General features: G+C 40.9%; 1 protein-coding gene across 8 annotated transcripts in view; it reads right to left on the bottom strand.

Annotated features, from left to right (window-relative positions):
* Positions 1-21,215, bottom strand: part of HECW2 (HECT, C2 and WW domain containing E3 ubiquitin protein ligase 2) — a 410,471-nt gene that overhangs the window by 116,562 nt on the left and 272,694 nt on the right. For all 8 annotated transcript variants that reach the window (XM_045034181.1, XM_045034183.1, XM_045034179.1 and 5 more), the window contains 5 exons: positions 17,176-17,345; positions 14,405-14,547; positions 9,649-9,749; positions 7,604-8,953; positions 6,479-6,574 (listed from right to left, as the gene is read on the bottom strand). In XM_045034181.1, the coding sequence (XP_044890116.1) occupies positions 6,479-6,574; positions 7,604-8,953; positions 9,649-9,749; positions 14,405-14,547; positions 17,176-17,345 (1,860 nt within the window). The remainder of the gene's footprint in view (positions 1-6,478; positions 6,575-7,603; positions 8,954-9,648; positions 9,750-14,404; positions 14,548-17,175; positions 17,346-21,215) is intronic.

Raw genomic sequence — 21,215 nt, forward strand, 5'->3', positions numbered from 1 at the left:
CAGAATTATACATTGCTAAGGTCTCTTTCGGTTCTAAAATTATAAGAATCTTCAAAACGACACCCATTTTTATACATTAGGTTCAATAAGAACCTGTCAACATCTTATGTCTAGGCCAGAATTTGCAAACTAAACTCTAATTAATTTAGCCTTATAAAGCCAGGGGCTTTGAGATGCTGAGTGTTGGGGCTCCAGAACTATCTGCCAACACCACGTTAGCCATTGCAGCCCCCCCGTATTATCTGTTGTGCCTACTGGTCTTCCACGTAAGACTTCATTTTCATAAAGAGCTTCAGTGAAAGAGTTTGAAAATTGTCATCTACAGAAATGTTTCTCAAAGTTTGGGACTCTGACAGCACGTGTCAGAATCACTTTGAGGACCAATATAAATGCAGATTCCCAGGACAAACCTCAGGTCTGTAAAACCAGACTCTCTGAAGCTAGGACTCACTTATCTACATTTTTGAGAACCTTCCCAAGTGACTTCTAGACACACTAAAATTTGAGGAACATGGACATAAATTTCTAAGAATTTAAAGCAGCTAATTTACCAGATAAACCCATGGAGCTCAGGCTAAATTTCTAAGAGGTCATGAAGTACAGGCTTACAAGAAACTAAACTTCAGCCTAAATATTCTGAACTGGAATCCAGGAGCGAGTGGACTCACAGATGCCCTGTGCCCCCTTTAAATAGGTGCACAATAAGGGGAAGTCAGAGTTAGAAAGTGTGTCAAAGTATATAGCAAAGGCTACTGTCGCAGCATTAATCCCTCAGCAGGGCACCAGAGGGAGGTAGAACAAGGAAGGTCTTACACATTTTCAACTTTCATAATCAGCATATGTGGGAAGGAAGCAGGGGTCACCCTTTCGATCCCTCCTCATCTCAAAATGCTTCTTTCTCAGTCCCTTCACACTAGACCTTGGCCCCCAGTGGACTGTCTGTCCAGCTGGCAATGAGGTGAAGAAACGAACACATCTCAGAGAGCACTGAGATCGACAAGAAGATCAATGACTAGATAGAATGACATTTCAGGGGACTCGTGAACCACAAGAACCAAGGGGGTGAGAGAATCATGAGTAGGGCTGGAATTAGTTGCAACTGGGTTTAGAAAGATGAAGAACCTGAGGGGCTCAGTCAGTCAAGCATCCGACTCTTGATTTAGGCTCAGGTCATGATCTCACGGTTTGTGGGTTCGAACCCGGCATTGGGTTCTGCGCCGATAGCATGGAGCCTGCTTGGGAATCTCTCTCCCTCTCTCTGCCCCCTTCCCCACTCATGCTTGTGCTCTCTCTCAAAATAAATAAATAAACATTAAAAACAAGAAAGAAAGATGAAGAACCTGAACATTGTGACGTAAATGTATAAACCAACTATAAGAAATTACAACAACCATGGTATCTCCACCAAATGATGGGATAATGAGGTTATAACGAACTAAAGGTACTTCTGAGGAAAAAATTAAGCTTTGCGATAGATGTTGGACAACAACGTTTGAAAGATTAGTTTTTCCTTATTTTGACACTCAAGGAGGTAACCGTTTGTACCAAGTACAAAAGCAAGTTAACTTCTCGGTGACTTGAGGGTCAGCATGGTAGGTTCACTTCCCCTTCAGGAGCGGGGGTCAGTAATCGGAAGGGGGCACAAAGAGACTTCTGGGTGCCAGTGACATGGCATCCAGGGCACACATGCCCTCAGTTTGGGAGAATTCAGCAGGGAGAATGTGCTCTTTTCTGTGTGTACACTATGTTTAAACAAAAAGTTTTTAAAAATCTCTCAAACAAATGCATATGGTGGGCCTTAATATGGTGGGTCAACTTTTAAAGAAAGTAGCTTTTAGATTAAAAGCATCAATTCTTGGGGTGCCTGGGTGGCTCAGTCAGTTAAGTGTCCAACTTCAGCTCAGGTCATGATCTCACAGTTCGTGAGTTCGAGCCCCGTGTTGGGCCCTGGTGCTGCCAGCTTAGAGCCTGCAGCCTGCTTCAGATTCTGTGTCTTCCTCTCTCTCTGCTACTCCCCGGCTCATGTTCTGTCTCTGTCTCCTTCCAAAATAAATAAAAACATCAAGAAAAAAAATTTTTTTAAATAAAAAAAAAGCATCAATTCTCCTCTCATAAAACTAACTTTTAAGCTTTAGAAAATAAGAGCTCCTAGCCTTGAACATAGTAGAAAGTGAGATTAATTATACCTTTCAGAGTCACTGCCGTCTTTTTAAACCTTCATGTCAAAGGATGCTTTAATAATGAAAGTGCACAACCACAAAGAATGATAAACATTCTCCTGCGTTCTTCCAGACCTGCCCATTGGAAGCCACCGCCTAAATAATACACTAATCCTAACAACATGGCAATAATCCTGGGATCCTACAAGAGTCTGATAATCCAGACTGTTCATCTTGTATCTAATCCTATTCCTACCCTTTTAGAGGGAAAACACTTACTCGATAGTTCTTTATTGTCCCCAGTGCAGCAAGGGATTAAGTGACAATTATACTGGACCCAGGAGAGAAATAAAATCGTTTTTCAGAAGGGGCTAAGCGGGCCGTTCTTTTTTCTTCCCGCTTATGTTAATGCTAAAATGACCAAGATTTGTCTTGCTGATGATGTTCTGGTGGGTTTCAGCCTGAACTGCCTCCAGCTGCCAGCACCATCAATCACCTCAGAAGAAGATAAGCACATTCTTAAAGTGCTCAGTGCATATTCAGATTTAAGCCAAAGGCTCTCTGTACTGCCAAGCTGCCCTTAGGACACTGTGGGGGTGGGAGGGGGCGGTTCTTAGGACGTTGTAGGGACCATTAGACCATCTGTCAGTCAGAGGTTAGAGTTACCCAGTCCACAAGGTCCTATCGCAGGATCCATGGCCTAAAAGCAAGGGTAAGGCTGTGAAAACAACTGGTCGAACATCTTTACAGCTGTGCAGTCTTTGTCAGTCCAAGACGAGTTCCCCGATCCTGAGACAGGAGGAATAAGACTGGAAGAAGCAGCAGAAAAGCCAGGAGAACTGCCGTCCATAAGAAGAGCTCAAAGAGATGTTCAGAGACTAAGTTATAACACTGATGAGTAGACCACCACGTGATCAGCTGTAACAGGGAAGCAGTACAGCAAGGGACACCACTGAATCCCCCTAGCTGAGTTTGTAAATCTTCAGAGAGAAGCACAAGTTTGCTGGGTGGTTTCCTCGCCATATGGTAATACGTAAGTATTTTTAAGGTGAAAGTAAGCTCAAATAACAAAAACAAATAGGAAAATAAAAAATCAATAATGGGGGTGAGGGGGGTATCAAAGTCTAAGACACAATGTGTCAGTAGCCGGCCCTACCTGGCTGGGGAGAAGAAAAAGTGCTTCTGAGTCTGATACAGATGCTTAACAGAGCAAACCTTCCTGGGCTATGCTCATATGGTCACTACAACGGCTTTTCTTACACTTCAGGGGCTCCTAGGTAAGAGTCCTGCTGAGTTCTCTCTCTCAAAATAAATCAGCTAGTCAGTTGATTAGCTGGGGCAAAAAGAGAGAAAATTGAGCATTTTTTGAGCCTTCGTAGGTCTGGCCTCAAAACACTACAATATAATAAAGCTTCAGTGAAACCTCCAAAGCCTCTGATTTAAGATGTTGTTTTCACCTGATAGATAACATACCACAATATAAGCCACTACCTTTGCTGCTAAGTAAACTTTTAGAATTTATACTCATCAACCCACACAACAGTCTAATCTTAGATCAGAATATCTAATAGAGAAGGAAGGTTTAAGACTGCCCCAACTTTTACTAGTATGGGATCTTAAACAAGTTAATTTATCTGGGCTTCAGTTTCTCCATCTATAAAATGAAAGAATCATTTTAGCCAATTTCTACCCATTGATCCACTTGACCTACCCCACAAAAATGTAACAAAGAATAAAAATTTAAAAAGCATGTAAGAGTGCTTTGTAAACTGTAAAGCACCATGCAAGTTTGAAGTATTATAATTAATAGTGTTAAAAGTACAATTCTAAGGGGCACCTGGGTGGCTCAGTCAGTTAAGCATCTGACTCTTGATTTCAGCTCAGGTCATGATCTCACGGTTCGTGAGATTGAGCCCCGTTGGGCTCTGCACTGACATTGCAAAGGGATTCTCTCTCCCCTCTCTTTCTCTGACTCTCTCTCTCTCTCTCAAATAAATAAACATTTTTTTTTTAAATACAACTCTTAGCCTTAAAATAACTCAGCCAGGTCATTTAAGGGATGGTCTCATCTGTACACTCCAAGCAGGTGCCCCTTAGCTGAGCCTCCTGGGAGATGCTGCATGAAGGCAGAAGGCACAAGACAGTGTGGAATATGGAAGGCCATAGCTCAAAGTCAGAGGCTGTAGTAGAGTCGCCCAGTTAGGAAAGGAAGGCAGAGAACTGACTAGGTTGGGGATAGACAACTAGCAGGGCAGCCACGTGATTAAATAAACTATTGAAAAGAAGAGACAGACACAGGAGTAGGAGAGGGCAAAACAGTGTGGGGACAGTAATCAGGCATGCTCAGTGTGGGGAGAGTAATCAGGCATGCTCTGACCGTAATGTGTAACCTCTCCTTGATAATATAAACCCCCATATTTGCAAGTTGCATAAGAGGAATTAAAAAGTTTTCTCCTCTGGGGTGCCTGAGTGGCTCCGTTGGTTAAACACCCAACTCTTGGTTTCGGCTCAGGTCATGGTCTCACGGGTTCGTTAGTTCGAGCCCAGCATCGGGCTCCTTGGGCTGACAGTGCAAAGCCTGCTTGGGGTTCTCTCTCTCTCTCTGCCCCTCCTTGTACACTCTCTGTCTCAAAATAAATAAATAAACTTAAAAAAAAAAGAATTTTTCTCCTCTTCATCAGTCATTCATTAAATTAGATATACTATTAAATTCCTTCTTTGTTGTGGGAGATAACAACCTATTAAAATAAACTGCCAGTTGTTTTTTTATTAATCCTAAAATACATTCTGTGTAATGCAAATATCAGTACTTAAATAAGTGCATTGAAATACAACAAACAGTGGTCATAATTTCAGCGGGAAAGTACCTGTCTTTATTAGTTATAATCTGAAAACCAAAATTTTGGTTCAACAAAATTCAGAGCGATTAGATGTGGCCAGGAAGATGCCATTTATCTATACCCTGATGTGATGCAATGCCTCTAAAATTCGAATGACTTACTATTAATCCACATACACATATAAAGAAAGCTCTCCAGAATTCTCTCCTCATGTTCCCAATTCATTTTTTCCTATTATATCGAAGCATCTCTGAGGAATACTTTCCTTTTCTGCCTCTAATCTTTTCTCCAAGGGCAAGCAATAAGGATATTTTTGTTCTCCCATCTGCTTAAAATGATACAATGGTTAATTAATCCCTTGGTCTATTTTTAAAAGTTGCTTAAAATACATACTTCCTATAAGTAACCACCCTCAATTATTGAAATATATGAACAAGGGAAGGAACTGTACGTAACAGAATTTCCAAAGGATCAAGCCAATATTTTGGCCTATTATCATAGTACCATTCAGCTTTTTTGTTAACACTCCTCAAAACAAAGCACTCAGCATTTTAACTCTATAAATGCATACTCCTGCATCTCCACCTTTCTGCCCCACCACTTTTAAAATACTGAAAGCCAAGGGCATCAGCTTCTTGCTATGGTCACATATAAGATGGGAGAGTAGAGAGGGTGAATAAGAAGGAAAAGCAATAAGGCAGAAAGATACATACTCCAGTACGTTCCTACAAGCAGTATTTACTGAGCTTTGTTACTGTTCATCAAAATGCTTGCTCTTACAGAGCAATATCACTTTATAACAGAGTTTAAATTATGTCCAGATTATGACTGGCCATATCACTCTAACCTTTGGATACAGGTTGCATAACTATTTCCCAGAATCCCTCATTCTCAGCCATCCCTCCTTCAAAGTGAAAAATGAAAGTGAAAGAAATAACATATATTTCAAATCCCCAGTAATTGTCACGTGCCAAATAAATGGTAGACCAATTTCTGAAATTATGAATAGTTCTCTGCATATCCCCAAGGAAAAAGTCAGAGCCCTGTATTTAATGATTTAAAATGCTGTTAAGTAAAGAGAGAGAAGTATATTCCATAGAGTGAGGCTTTGCTAAGAGATTGTACCCATTTGTCTACTAACTGAAAATTCTTGCTGCCATTAGGCATAATTTTAAAAAGTTTCTATTATAAACCCAATCGTCCCAAATATCTGGATCTGTTTCCCCAATTACAATATTTACTCTGTGGGCATTACAGTATTTACTTTTCCCCCAGCTGCCCGCTCGTTCAGCTGAACAGTGCCAGAGAGGAGTCACCAGCTTAGCACTTTCCAGACTACATCTGCTATGTCAAGTGGCAGCCCCAAGGTCCCTTCCTCTCAGGGAGTGGGTTTCCATCTCTTAGGTTCTGTGGAAAGGATCTGCCCGCCATCCTTGCACCCTCTGATCAAGGGGAACCCCTTAGTTCACAGGCGCTCACTTGGGGGAAGAGCCTCGTCCACCCTCTGGTATCGGCTAACATCCTGGCGTACTGAAGGCAGTGATCTCAATGGCTGGTGGCCATTGGCTTGAGAACCTAGGATTAAAGAGAAAAAGGCACTTGGGTATTGTTTTCCTCTTTAGTATCAAAACAGTCTTGTAAAAAAAAAAAACAAAAAAAACCCACCCAACCAAACAAACAAAAACCACCTAACATAAATCTTGGAGCTAGTCTCTTTTCTTTCCTTAGTGTCTCTCATTTTCCATATGAGGACCCAGAAACAAAAGAAGAGAATAGGAGATGAATGCTTAGGCAGAAGAGGGTCTTCTAGAGAAATGTCCCTCTGCACCTATCCCTTCCCTCCCCCACCTTTTTCCACCCCGGCTGGACCCGCTCATGCACTAATGCTTTAGCGTCACATAATGGCCACAAGATAATGAAGGAAACAAAAACACAAATAAAAGGAAAAGAGGAGGAGGAGAAGGGGATAATTTAGGTAGAAAAATAAATTACAGAATAAATAAATCATTCCTATTTCTGATTCTATGCTATTTAGGCATTTGAAATTATCCTCAGCCTTTCTGATACATCTATAATAGAACATTTCAAAGGAAACATTCTACCAAGCCACATTCATTGAGACATAATACAAATTTTATGTGTGAATTGGCATCCTGAGATACTAAAAATAGCCTTTTCTTCAAGTGTCCGAACGCATCACCTTAGTTCACTTTTTCCATACTGCAGAAGTCAAAAATATTACACTTGATGCAAAGTACATATGAAGTTCTGTTTTGAAGGTTTTATATAAAGAAGAGTGACTTACGATGTTCCTGCAAACCCCTGCAGATTACACTGATGTGAAAGCTACTCGCCTGTTTGGTTTTGTGTCTATAACCTCAGGTCCCATTGGAGATTCATGATTAAAATCTGAAGACTGCTATTTCACAAGCCTCTTAATTTAAAAAGAGAAGATCCATTAAAAAAAAAAAAAAGCTAACTGTTGAAACCCAAGGTGAAGAACTCAGAGAACATGTGACCTGCAGTATAATTTACATCGAGGGACAAAACTTCTCTTTAAGCAGTATGCTTGAGCCAAGAGCCGTGCCGTCTTGCACATCCTACCTCCGGTGGCGCCCTCCTCCTGGGCAGTGGCCCCTTCACAAGCCCCGTGGGCATCCCTGGCATCCCCTTCTTCCTGGGGCTGGCTCTCAGCAGCAGCAGCTCCTTCCAAGCTCCCCCTCCGCTGCCAGACCTCCCCGACCTCCTCCTGGTTAGGTAAAGGGGCCGAGTCTGCCCCTGCCCCTTCCTCCTCTCCAGCGGGCACCTGCACCACAGGTAAAGAACTGGGAGTACGTATGGAATCCTGTGAGCCTTCAGCGAGGCCACTGCTGCTGGGCTCTGCTGCACAGGCTCCATCTTCCTCCTCCTGAGAAGAAAAGGCTGGGGTTTCGGGAAACCGTGCGCTCTCAAGAGACGAGCACCGCGTGTCCACCGAGGACAGCTGCGTGGTAACGCTCTCATTGCAGGAGCTGTCGGCGCCCTCCAGGTCGCTCTCGCCTTCCGGCCTGGTGCTGGCCTCGCTCACGCTCTCTGTCCTGGCAGGGTCACTGGGCTCTGTTTCAGAGGATACCTGGGAAGGCTCAGACCCCTGATCCAGGGACTCGGTCTCACTGATGGCCCTGCGGCTTCCTCCCGATGTGTCAGAAGTCCCCGTGTCTGCCCCGCTCGTGGGCTGATCCACCTCTTGAGAGCCACACAATTCGGTGCTGCCCTGCTCAGCGCTTGGTTGAGACTCTGGGCCGCTTTCACTCTCATCTGGGACTGGGCCCGAGGGTAAGGAGCCCTCTGCAAGCTCGGGAAGATGTTCTGGCTTATCCTCAAAGGAAGCAGCCTCATTTGTGGAGGCTTCCTCAATCTCCACTGGGTTGTCTTCTGGCTTGGTCTGCGATGTCAGGCTCACGTCATCAGCTCTTGACGCTCTGCTGAACATTATTAGCCCTCCTTCCTCCTCCAAGGAAGACGGATATCCCAGGTCTTGCTGGAACTCATGGTCTTCTTCATCTGAGTCGATATGAAGCATTGCGTTGAGCCTCGTGTCGGTGGGAAAACTACTCCTTAGTTTTGGAGAGGCTCCCATGGACCTCTCCGAGCAGGTAGTCGTGCCTGGCCTGGAATGGCCATTGTGTTCAATAGCATCTAAGTAATCATTGAGCGAATCCTGACGTCCTCGGGGAGGTGAGGTCCTTGAAGAAGTAGAGGTTAATTCCTCTGAGTCTATTTCCAGAGTAGAGCTAGTCCTGAAAGAATGCTTGGGGGTCCCATCAGCAGCACTGTCCTCAGAAACTGGCCCATTAGAGCAAAGCGTGCTGTCATGATGGCCCCCCGGCATGTCCTCCTCGTCAGAAGGACTTCCTAGGTCTCCATTCACAGTATTGACTCCAAGTATTGTGCCAACAGCTTCTGGAGAAGCATCTGAAGGGGAAAACGGCATTGATGAAAACAAAGTGGTAATAACAAACTTTTAATGTCCTATTCCTTTACCACCAATCAGTTCAACGAATTCAATCATCCCATTAAGGTCTCTTTACGGTATTACTGACTTGCTAAGATTAGCCACTCACGACTAAATGAGTTGGTCACTTTGACACAGGAATTATATATGTTCACTATTACTAGAAATTCTATAGCCTGGTTTCCAAATGTAGGCATAAACCTAAGAGATATTTTTTGATAAACAAGCTTTCATATCTGCTTGGGAAACTTTGGCAGTAATCATTTAAAAGCTATCTTATTTTCACGGGGCGCCTGGGTGGCGCAGTCGGTTAAGCGTCCGACTTCAGCCAGGTCACGATCTCACGGTCCGTGAGTTCGAGCCCCGCGTCGGGCTCTGGGCTGATGGCTCAGAGCCTGGAGCCTGTTTCCGATTCTGTGTCTCCCTCTCTCTCTGCCTCTCCCCCGTTCATGCTCTGTCTCTCTCTGTCCCAAAAATAAATAAACGTTGAAAATAAATAAATAAATAAATAAATAAATAAATAAATAAGTAAGTAAGTAAAAGCTATCTTATTTTCAGAACAGGACACAAAATCAACTCTATTCACATGCAAACTGACAACTGAGTAAGACCGAACAGTTTTTGGTACAGCGATGTACTTATCCAGACATCTCACCTTCATGCACAGAAGATGTAACCTCCACTTTAAACTGGAGGTACCCACTCACGTGGTCAGCTGGAAGCCTTCGGCCAAGGTTGTAGCTGAGCATCTGATCCCTGTAAGAGGAGAAATACACTGGTGTCAGCCTTCACCTCCTTCAGCAGGCCACCCCCAAATCTTACACATTTCTCTTAAAACTTTCAGACTCAAAAGAAAATAAAAGGCTCAAAGGCACGGTATAGATAGTCCAATGTAATACGATTCATTGGCACAAGGGAACACTTATAAACTCCAGGATGAAAAGAACTCTGTGAGCAGAAAATGCAATACAGTATCACATCACTGCTAACAGTGACCAAGAAAAGCATATTTTGAAGGTCATCAAGGAGCTGTGAAAGGTCTACAGTTTTTGGTATTTTTTGACTCAGGTATAAAAGCACAGAGGGCCTGGTTCCTTAGCATTTAGCACATTTGGAAGAAACCAATCCTACGAGCACACAACAGGGAAGGACCATCACAGAGCGGCACGGAGGGCACCGTGCTACTGTACTTGAAGTCAGGAGACAGTGGGGGAGAAGTGGCTGCCTCTGACAGCTGCTCCAGCTGTGGGAGGCAAGGGGGCCACTGAACCTCCCTTCCTTACCTGCAGAGCAAGGGGGCTGGAGCGGCTGGCCCTCACACTGGGGGAGCCTGGCTATCAACTGATTCCCAGTGTGCGCTGTGAGTGATGCCAGTGGAGAAGCTAGATGGGCTGCTGTGGAGGCATCTTGCTGCCTCACTAAGAGGCATACTCGAGGGAACCACACCAGGGCCCCATCTTGGCCCCCCGCTCCAGCTACCAGCCTCCTTAAGGATGGAGGTGTCAAATCTTTTGTAATTCTGCATTTGTTTGATCAAAGTCAAATGCAATTACATCATTACCTGGTAGGAAGCAACTTTCATTCTGAATCTGATGTATTCTTAATTAAGAAAAATAATCAAAGGGATACCAAATCACGCCATCTCTGCTCTCACACTGCCCTCTACTGGCAACTTCAGAAGGAAAACAATGCCTCGACCTAATACCTGCACCACAGTACAGTTTAGAGCCTCTGGTCTGCCATTTGTTATGAATGTATGTAACTATTTTGTTTGTTCGTCTCTACCTTCTTGGCACAATTCCAAATGGATGTCATCCATTTAAAAGAGCACAGGCTACTATAAAACCCCACTTCAGCTGTTAGTCTTTTGACTTCATGAGAATTTCTTAAAACTGTAAGATGATTTCCTTTTCTTCTTTCTTTTGCTTTTCTTCCCTAGAAACATTGTCATATTTTCTTTCTCAACCGACACTTTGGTTTCCCACTTTGAGTGCATGATGTGTGCAAGGCACACTCAGCTAAGGGCTGTGCATATACCATCTCTCAGCAACCGCGTGAGGCAGGTGGTGGCTCTGTTTTCTAGAACAGGAAACCAAGGCGTGGGGAGGGTAAGTGACCTGTCCGAGGCCAGACTAGTAATGAGCGACAGACCCAGGATGAGATCACAGATTCATCTGACACAGAAGCCCCTGCTCTGTAGTCATCATACTACCATCTCACTTTACATATTCCCAGTGGTTCTAGGCTGCTTTCAGGAGCATGCATTTTAATGACATAACTTACTCATGGTTCATCGAAACGTGCCTGCTTTTATAATGCTTTTCCTGCTTCAACTGGTATTTACAAAAAATTCTGCAAAGGGATACGCAGGCATTTCTTACTACTAGACATAGTTACGTTACTTTTACATTAGAGTGTTCAAATAACAATATATAATGTTACATTACAATGTTACATTACAATATATAATGATTGTAATCTGCATAATAGCAGGGGCGTCTCTTTCTTTCTCTTACCACGGACTTCCCAGTATTTAGATAGCACCTAACACACAGAGGTTCTTGATCTTTGCCCACTGATGCATGAATCTAGCAGCACATTACACGGACCTGCCTTTAACACTGTGGTTCCTCGCCCATCTCTTTGGGCATTAAGTCCCAGCAAAAATAAAGTCTTCATTTCTTTGTTAAAAATAAATTGACCCTCCTCTTCTCCTCCTCAGCCAGTAAAATTAAGGTATTGAGGCTGATGATGAAGATTTATAAAAGTGATGGATTTTAGCGAGGAAATAAGAGTTTAGTAGGAATTGTAAGAGAAGAACTGCATCCATCTGTTTTGCTCACTGACATATCCCCGATACCAAACACAGTGCTTAACATTTCGAAGACACTAAATATGCATACACACATATTTGTTGAATAAATTAATTAACAAATGAGACTCTTTACTTGGAAAGAAGAATTTTAACAAGTGTTAGTACTGTTTATTTACCAAACTGGCAAGATAACTCAATTCAACTATTCAACCTACAAATACAGGAAATCTTCCCTCCTGGGAGATTCCGAGTCAAGGGTTTCATCCCTTGCTGAGTGCCTGTCGGAAGAGTCGCCTGCCTTCTCGTTCTTACCCAGTCTTACCTGACTCATCCTGTCTCTTCCTGTGATATACTGTTGTGAGCAATATATTATATATCATTATGATACATAATTGCAAAGAATAAGTGCCAAAGTACTCTCACTACTTGAGACATTCTCTTTCTAATGTAATCAGAGGGGTTGACAAAGCATGGGAAAGTGATCTGCATTTTGGACAAAACGCAGGCCACCCTGTAAAATGTTACATTCAAACAAATGCCTTCAAAATAGGCACTTAGTAAGGATTCTGTCTCATTCTACAAACCACATTCTGTAAAACCTCAACTACCTCAGAGGATTGCAATCTACCAAACATATAAGTAATGAGAACCCAGCACTTTTCAAGATGAATTAATCACTTGATGGAAGGCAATCTTCAGATCAGGAATACACATTTAGGTGTTAATAGCTGATATACTAGTATGTAGTGTCACTCTTATCTAATAAAGCAAATCCCCAGTATCTGTATCAGGCAATGCTTTAAATATACTTATACAGAAACATTTCTTAATTCCAATATTTTACAAATTCATGCTGGACTTCCTTCCAGTGCACATAAATTCATGACTGGCAGTTCTCTAAGTGTCCAGTTGTTTAAAAGCTGAAATGAAAAGCCAACAAGTCAACAACAGTTTCATGCACTGAAAAGGTTTTATTTTGCCTTGATCATTCTTACTAGTGTACATAAATTCATACTTTTAGCAAGTGTGATATATAAATTATATGATTATAATTATATACATTATATGACAGATATACTGTATTTACCCTAGTTAATTCTGACTCTCTAAAATCTTTCACTTTCTAGAAATCCTAAAAATAACTTTTAAAAAACTTCCTCAAGTATAGTATCTCTACCAGAAGCAATAATTGTGATTTCCTAGCTTTTATCAGATAAATCAGGCTGCTAAGATTTCAGTATAATATTTCTACTTCATGTGTCCTGGCTCAACCACACATTTCATGGTCTCTGATGACCAGAGAATTACAATCCATTAGAATCTCTTAGTTTCAGATTTTGAAGGGGCCTTTGAGATCCACTGATCGCAACACTGTATTTTTCAGATGAGGAAACTAATGCCCAAGTAAATTATGACTTGCCGAAACAGAACAGTTCATTTGTTACAGAGTGAATGTGAATGACCAGCCTTCCTTAGTTAGCTGGAATAATATCACACTGCTGCCCGTCCTTAGGGCGCTGCCAGGATCTAGAGCAGAGGGATCTGAACTCGCATCCCAGCTCTGCCTCTTGCTTGCTAGCCTCACATTCCTCATCTCTGAAATGGGTGTAATCACATTATTTACCTCCCAGAGCTGTTGAAAAGATTACGGGCGCTGATGCGAGGAACGTCTTTAACCCCTGACACAGAATAAGCTCTCAGCATCTTCTTATGCTGTTTACTTTTATTTTTTACTTCTGCTGCTACTACTTATAGTCTGCTGCTGCTGCTACTGTTACTGCCACTACCATTTGTTCATGTTCTGACAGTGAAAAAGATACAAAACAAGATGCCCCATCACACTATCACTGTTACTGTTGCGGTATGTTCACAATGTTGCCTACGATGAAAAAAATGAAAAAGATACAAGAAAAGTACCCTGAGTGCTACTTCGGAGCAGCAGTGTTACTGAGTTTGTTGGAAACTACCAAGCAAAAATATACCTACCATTTATGATAAGCAATGTTATGATTTCTTAACTACTTTATTCACAGTTTACAAAAAGCTCATAGAAAGAAAACAGACATGAAATCACATTTTAAAATTCTCTCAGTGAGTAAACTTTAGTTGCCTGAATGAATGTGTAGGTAGGAGCTCTACTATAATATCTCCCGTGAGTCAAGGTCTTGTTTTAAATGGCCCTGAAACAAGGTGGTTTTGTTTTTCAGGAATAACGAGTTGTCTGGATGGGATTAATTAGGATAAGGGAGCTGTCGACCTGACGCTGGAATCGGTTCTGGGGAGAAGCTTTTACTGCAAGATTTCAATATCTTCAAAAACAATTGAGTACTATGACATCTGACACTGACATGCTAATGGTAAGCACATCTTGGAAAAGACAGATACAATAAACAGAAACAACAACAAAAAAAGGTATATAATGAAAACAGAGCCTTTTGTCCCGCACAGTTTAATGAGTATACAAACACTTTAATTTTAAAAGAATTACCTTACCACTTCTTATCACTAAGATAAGTCCTAGGACTACAAAGTTTCATTTCAGTCGCCTCTATGCAAACTAATCTCAACAAGATCCCTCCAAGTGGGGGCTGATTACCCAATGGCTTGCCGCTCCAGCAACCTCTGGACTGGAATGGTTAGTTTCCCCAGAAAACGCTTGATGATAGGACGGCTCTTGGCAAATTTGTCTTTAATTTCAATTTCCAAGACATCAGTAAGAAGCGCAAAAAAGGAATATTTCTGAAAATAAAAACAGATAACGTGGTGATTCAAAAGGAAGACAAATATGAAATTATATCATTTTATTATTACTTAGAAAATGGGATCTCTCAAATCCTAATGACGACACCCAGAGTCCACATTGCTAGACATATCTACAACCATTGTCATTCTGAGTGAATGATCAGCATTCACAGTGATTACAAGGCCTCAGTTAAGGACCTGTCACAAAAGAAGCTTAGGATCCTGGTTCAACAGTTTTAGGAGACGTTATCAAATATTAAACTGCACAATACAATTTTAGCACTTACTATATTTATTGTATCTCAATTCTTTGAAATTTAATATCCTGTTATTGGACAATTTCACATTAACTACTGTAGTTGATTAACAGCAATTTTAATTCTTAATCCCATGGTATTTTGAAATTATACAGCATAGGTTAAAATATCTTTCACTTAGTGGCTAAAGTAGGAACACCTACAGAATACTGTGGTTTCTCTTGACAAATATGAAAATAAAACGATGCTTAAAGGCAAGTTACTTAATTTAAAAGGCACACAGGGTCATTCTTTCTGAGACAGAAAAATAAAAATACGAAGCTAACATAAGTTTTGTTGTTTTGCTTAGCAATGCCATTGGAGAAAATCAGACTGGTCATTAATAAGAATCTAAAATAAATATAAAGAGCTTTATTCGTTTACAAAGACTTTCACATACATTACCTTCATGTTATCTTTAGAAAGGTAACATTTTCTTTTTCTTTTCTTTTAATGTTTGTTTGTTTGTTTGTTTGTTTGTTTGTTTGTTTGTTTTGGGAGAGAGAGAGAGAGACAGAGAGAGGGAGAGGGAGAATCCCAGGCAGGGGTCTATGCAGGCCTCGATCTCACAAACTGTGAGATCATGACCTGACCTGAAATCAAGAGACGCTTAATCAACTGTGTCACCCAGGTGCCTCAGATAAAATTTTCTTCTTAAGGACAAGGATCTCCGGATAAGTGATGAAGCCGGGAATCTAACCAGAATCATTTCATCCCATTCCCGATATTATCCATTCAACCACAGTGATGTGAAAGGTTCCAGCCAGCTTTATACTTAGGCACTACTAAGTTTATTTAGTCATAACAATTGAAGTTCCCCAAAGGGCCATGTCATCTAGTAATTTGCTTCATGGAAAAAGCACTTGCTTAGAATAAGAGAGCAAAGTTTAAGCACCGCTTCTGCCTCTGAACAGCTAAGTTACATAAACACTTCAAGCTTCAGTTTCTTAACCATCAAAATGGATGGATGATGATCTCATCCCTTATGCGACCTTATTATGCACACAAAATTTAAGAATTTTGTAAATATAAAATGTTAGGAAAAGAAAGCTATTGCCAATATCATTACCAAATCCACTATGTGCCTTCTAAAGCTCATAGTGAGATACATGCTATGTCTTCTAGGCTTGTACATATGTTAAATTAAGTCGTGTGCTTTTAAGAATTTTTTACTATGTGGAGATCATAAGCAGTTTTTTTAAACCAGGTGTAAGAAAACACGCAATATTTAATCCATTTAAATAACTATAAGAACTTCTCAGGAGAAACATCTTGCTGTGCTGGCAAGTCTCAAAGAGCAGGACCTTTTTTCCAACTGGTTTTAGATCCCCGAATCATCTCCCTCCCCATGGAAATATTTCTACAAAGTTAGAACATATTGTCATTAAACACTAGGGAATGATCTGATTAACTATGCAACTCCTACGCCAATAAAAGTTTACCTAGAAACGCTCTAACACCAGTGTGTGAAACATGTCTTAGATCTCTGAGAAATGGTGGCAGAGTTCATGCTTTGCTCATTCGATGAGAAACAATATCTCTGTTCACTCCTTGATTTTCCCCAGTTCTAATGAGAAAATGCTTTGCTTGATTTCACTGATGTGGTGTGCTAAGATGACTGGTAGCATAATGTGGCTGGAAGGAACGTCAAAGTATCTATCACCAACACATCAACGATCTGGCTTCCCTCGGGATGACAACTACCTTGAATGGCTTAATTAACCAAAATCTAGAAATCCAAAAAACATTTGCCAAAGCCCATAGGGAGAGAAATTCCTCTAATCTGTACTGAATACATAACTAGAACAAAATATAGAAAATTTGGGGGGGGGGGCGGGCTTTACAAGTTTTTATTTTAATTCCAGTTAGTTATACAGTGTTACATTAGTTTTGGGTGTAAAAACATAAAAATTTTAAATAAAAACAGGATCAGTGTTATTGACTTTTCCTTCTGCTTCAGGCTCGAATATGGCTCTGCAAGTCAATGTTATTGAACCTGTCCTTACTTAAAATTTTAATATCTGTTCATCATGAATTTTTTGCACTGATTTTCATTTTTTAAAATATTTCACTAAAATCTTAATTTTGATTATTGAGTCTTCTGGCTCCCTTCAGTCATGCACCTGAGATCAAGGACCTCACCTGCTTTGCCCTATTCCTGGCCCTGGCTACAAGGGACTGTCTCATTCTCCTCCTACACTCTTCCTAACAGAATCCCGAGATATCTTAGCCATCTTGCCCATGCTCATAAACAGCTCAACAGTACACATAAGAGAGATGAACTTGGCCAAATTCCTGTCAAGTAGAAGATCCCTGAGGATCATCTTACCTCTCGGTGCCAAATTGGATTAGTGGTGTTACTGATGATAGTAGACCTTCTCTCCTGCCCATGGTGGGCACAGGTGGGGAAACTGCTCTTCTTCCCTGGCTGAATGGACATCTTAAGATAAGGATCAGGATTGAAGAACATCCCTTTCTTTAGCCCAACTGCTCTAAGATCTTGAAAGAAAGAGAGGGGGAGGGAGGGAGAGAAAGGGAGAGGGGGGTAAACAACAGTAAAACAATAACAACGTAATTCACACTATGATCGCTGAGATAAGTAAGGACAAGTGAGTTATGAATAATTCCAGCAGAGGGGGAGTCTCTTGACAGGCTGAATAAATGAAGCCAAACATTTACCATCACCTCATGCACCTAAACTGACTTCCTGGGAACCATTTTGATTCTAACGTGCGTCTTCACCACCATTTTGCTATGTGGTTTGGCAACCAGCATTTCACACAGTATCTTGAGAGAAATTCTTAGGAAACAGTTTATTTTTTTAAAAAAGAATGTTAATATGTTCTTTCACGAGAGAAAAATTAAATCTCTTCTACATACATATAATGAAATTATAGACCTATGTTTAATTGGGGGTGAAACTTCAGACCACACATTCAGTTGTACCACATTTAAAATGTTATATATTCCACAAATGTAATGAATATTAGGGGGAAAAGAAAACGGGAAATATTTCTAAAATTGGAATGCTACCTGCTGTATTAAATAATTGTGAGTCTACTGGTTAGTAACTTAAATATTTGATGGCTGTCCCAGAACATCTTAGATTCACCAGCTGCTACTTCACAGTATGTGAGTTGCTAAAATTTCTGGCTAAAATCTGGTAAGTGGAGAGACTGACACTTTTCAAAGGAGTGAGGATAAGGGATACCAACATGTCAGGTAACAAACCCAGCTCTTCCGGGTCCTCAACACCTTTCTGAGAATATCAGTTTGAATAAGATTGGCCTAAGAGCTAAGGGATCTTGAACGCTTCTGGAATAACGGACCGTTTCTAAGCAACTTGCTACAATTATGATCAGTCTAGGGAGGTCCTGACCACTAGCCCAGAGAAAAATTCTGCAGATCCCTCTGAACCTCCAAAGACCTTTGGATTACCCAGATCAGCTGGGCAACAGACTCTGTATGGTGACTGTCAATGATGGCAGGTTCCCTGAGTCATCCTACTCAAGCCCATTCTTGAAACTCAAAGTCTTTCCTAGAGGGACAGAATTGGTGGGGTTGCCCATAGAACCACATTGTCTAGGGAGCCATTCCTGGAGGAGGCTCACCCATGGCCAACAACAACTTGTGGCCCAGAGTGCTGTCTAATAACAACTGACAGCCGAGTTTCATATGTCAGCAAAGACCGAAAAAGTCAACCAGGAGGCCCTTATGCTAAGGACACTGCATGAAATACAGTAAGATCTTTGATCTGAAGAGAAAAGAGAAGGAGAAGAGAAAGATGAGTAAGGCACTTCAGAGAAGCCACTGTCGTCTCTCTAGCCTTACAGTCCCCACTCCTGGCACTTCATAAGCTACATAGTCATCTTAACACAGCATCTGCAACTCACTATCAATTTAATGGTGCTACATGTTTTCGTGTGGCTTTATTCAGCATAAAATAGCTCCGAGAGGAAAACACAATTTGCATATTTACTTTCTTACCTTTCTCGATTAGGCTCGCCTCAGACTCAAAGACAGAAGAATGATAGTCTTTAGATACTAAATCTACTTCTAAACAAGGGATTTCTTTGCAGTACATGACGAGTAACATGGACGGAAATGGCTGCCACAAAGCATGATAGAGCTAAATTATTCATGCAAAGCATTCCTTTGGACAAAAGCATTCCATCAGAAGATTACGCCACTGTGATGAAAGATGCCACTATTAAATAGCCCTCATATCAAATTTTTCCACAAGGAATGCTGCACAAATAAATCTTCATTAATAAATATAAGAATCTACCAACTATTTGTAGTCTGATTATTCTGTTCCTTTATCCATCTCATTTCTGCTCTGGCTTCCCCATTTTGTCTTTTATATATTTTACTGCTCATAAATGTCTGCATCACCTACTAGACCAACTAAGACCTCAAAGTCACAAAAGTATGACATGCTAAATACCCTAGTTTAAAGTCTTATTTGGAGAAGAGGATTAAGATAGTAACCGAAACTCAGTTTTGCGGGCACTTGGGTGGCTTAGTTGGTTAAGCGTCCCACTTTGGCTCAGGTCATGATCTCATGGTTCATGAGTTCAAGCCCCGCCTTGGGCTCTGTGCTGACAGCTCAGAGCCTGGAGCCTGCTTCGGGTTCTGTGTCTCCCTCTCTCTCTGCCCCTCCCCCGCTTGCGCCTCTGTCTCTCCCAAAATTAAATAAACATTAAAAAAATTAAAAAAAAAACACAAACAGCTTTTGTTTTAGCTGTAGAATTCACTAATTTGTGTCCCTACTTACCACAGAGAATCAAGGGTAGAACATTTGCGGGCAGACATTCTACAATGCTTAAATGCTCTTCGCTAAACACTATTATCACTGTCAATATGCTACAACTGGATTAGTTGTTCAGAATTACCATTATAGAACTGCTTTCATCTTATATAATTTTTAGCCACTTCTGCACACCATCTGCAAATATCTGACCATACATTAGGAAGTAAAACAGATATAAAGTAGCCAGCCACCCTGTGTACTGAGGTGGGATGTTGGAAGAAATTATATTTAAAGAAGCAGCATCTGGTGATGCCCCAAAGCTATTTCCTACTTTTTAGGAAAACGTCCTGGGGTTTTCAAGTTCTAGCTGGTCATTCTCCTGCAGTGAATTAATTAACATCCCCTCTGGAGTCAAAATCAGTATGTGTGTGTTGCATTTGGAATGATATTGATCACTTGGAAGCTTAAGGCAATGCGTCTAAACTAAGAAGACCATGGTATGATTAAAGTAACCATGGAGGTGGGCTAACTGTTCCTTACCTATACACGAAGGATTTCTGTACCTGCAACCCCTCAAGACTGTGAAGGTCTAAAGCAGAGCCAAATAAATGCTTCCAGGAGACACACAGACATTGAGGGTAAGGGTAAGTTTCACTGGCAGTGGAACTTCAAAGTGCGCTTCTAAAAACCTAGATATGTTTCAAAACCTGAGGGTTCCAACCAAAACATACTTCTTGGCCAGAATTGAACCATAAGCCACCAGTTTACAACTTCTGAGATCCACCAGAGAACCAAAGGCAAAAAAAGGCTTTCATAGTAAGTAAACTCATATAGGGGAGTAGGAACATGCTAGAACAGAAATGGATACTCTGGAAGGCCATGGGCCAGCAATGAACTAATGTGCACACTTTCATCATATGTGGTAATTATACATCATGGAAATGTTTGTTCTCAAGATCAGTTTTCTCTCACTCTTGACAATGTCAATTTTCATCCACAATACTTTTTGCAGCCAAGAAAAGTGAATCTAATTTAAAATTTAGAAGCACTGCACCAATGGAAAAATGAAAACAAAACATCTTTTAGTGACAGACATCTGTTAGACTGCATTTTATATGTGTCATAGCACAGCTGTCTGTTTTAAAAGTTCATTTCAAAGACTGATTTTCTTAGTGTTCCTGACTTTATGACTGCCAATTATTTTTTTTAAAATCAGTTTCTTTCAAACGTTCTTGACCGTGATCTACATATGAAATATATTTTATTCTGAAACCCAGTATACACATACATAGGTGTGGGTATATTTTGTGTGTGAAAGTTTTCAGTCTGTATAAACTGATGTTCTATGAAAAAATATTTCCCTTTGGTGAAAAACTCTGATTTTTCCCCCATTCTTTTTCTGAACTGTTGGATTCAACTAAATTAAACTTACAAAACACAGATGAGTTCTAACTCACAATCTGAAAAGCAGCGGATTTTCATAAACAAACAAGCAATTAGGATATTTCCTTAATCAGAAAATAAACAAAAAAGTTGCCTTATCAGCTTTCCAACTTTTATGTGAATTTCTCCACAGAAATAGGAGGAGTAACCTTGGCTTATTTTTCCCAGTCTCC

This window comes from Felis catus, chromosome C1, assembly GCF_018350175.1.
Source record: "Felis catus isolate Fca126 chromosome C1, F.catus_Fca126_mat1.0, whole genome shotgun sequence".
NCBI lineage: Eukaryota > Metazoa > Chordata > Mammalia > Carnivora > Felidae > Felis > Felis catus.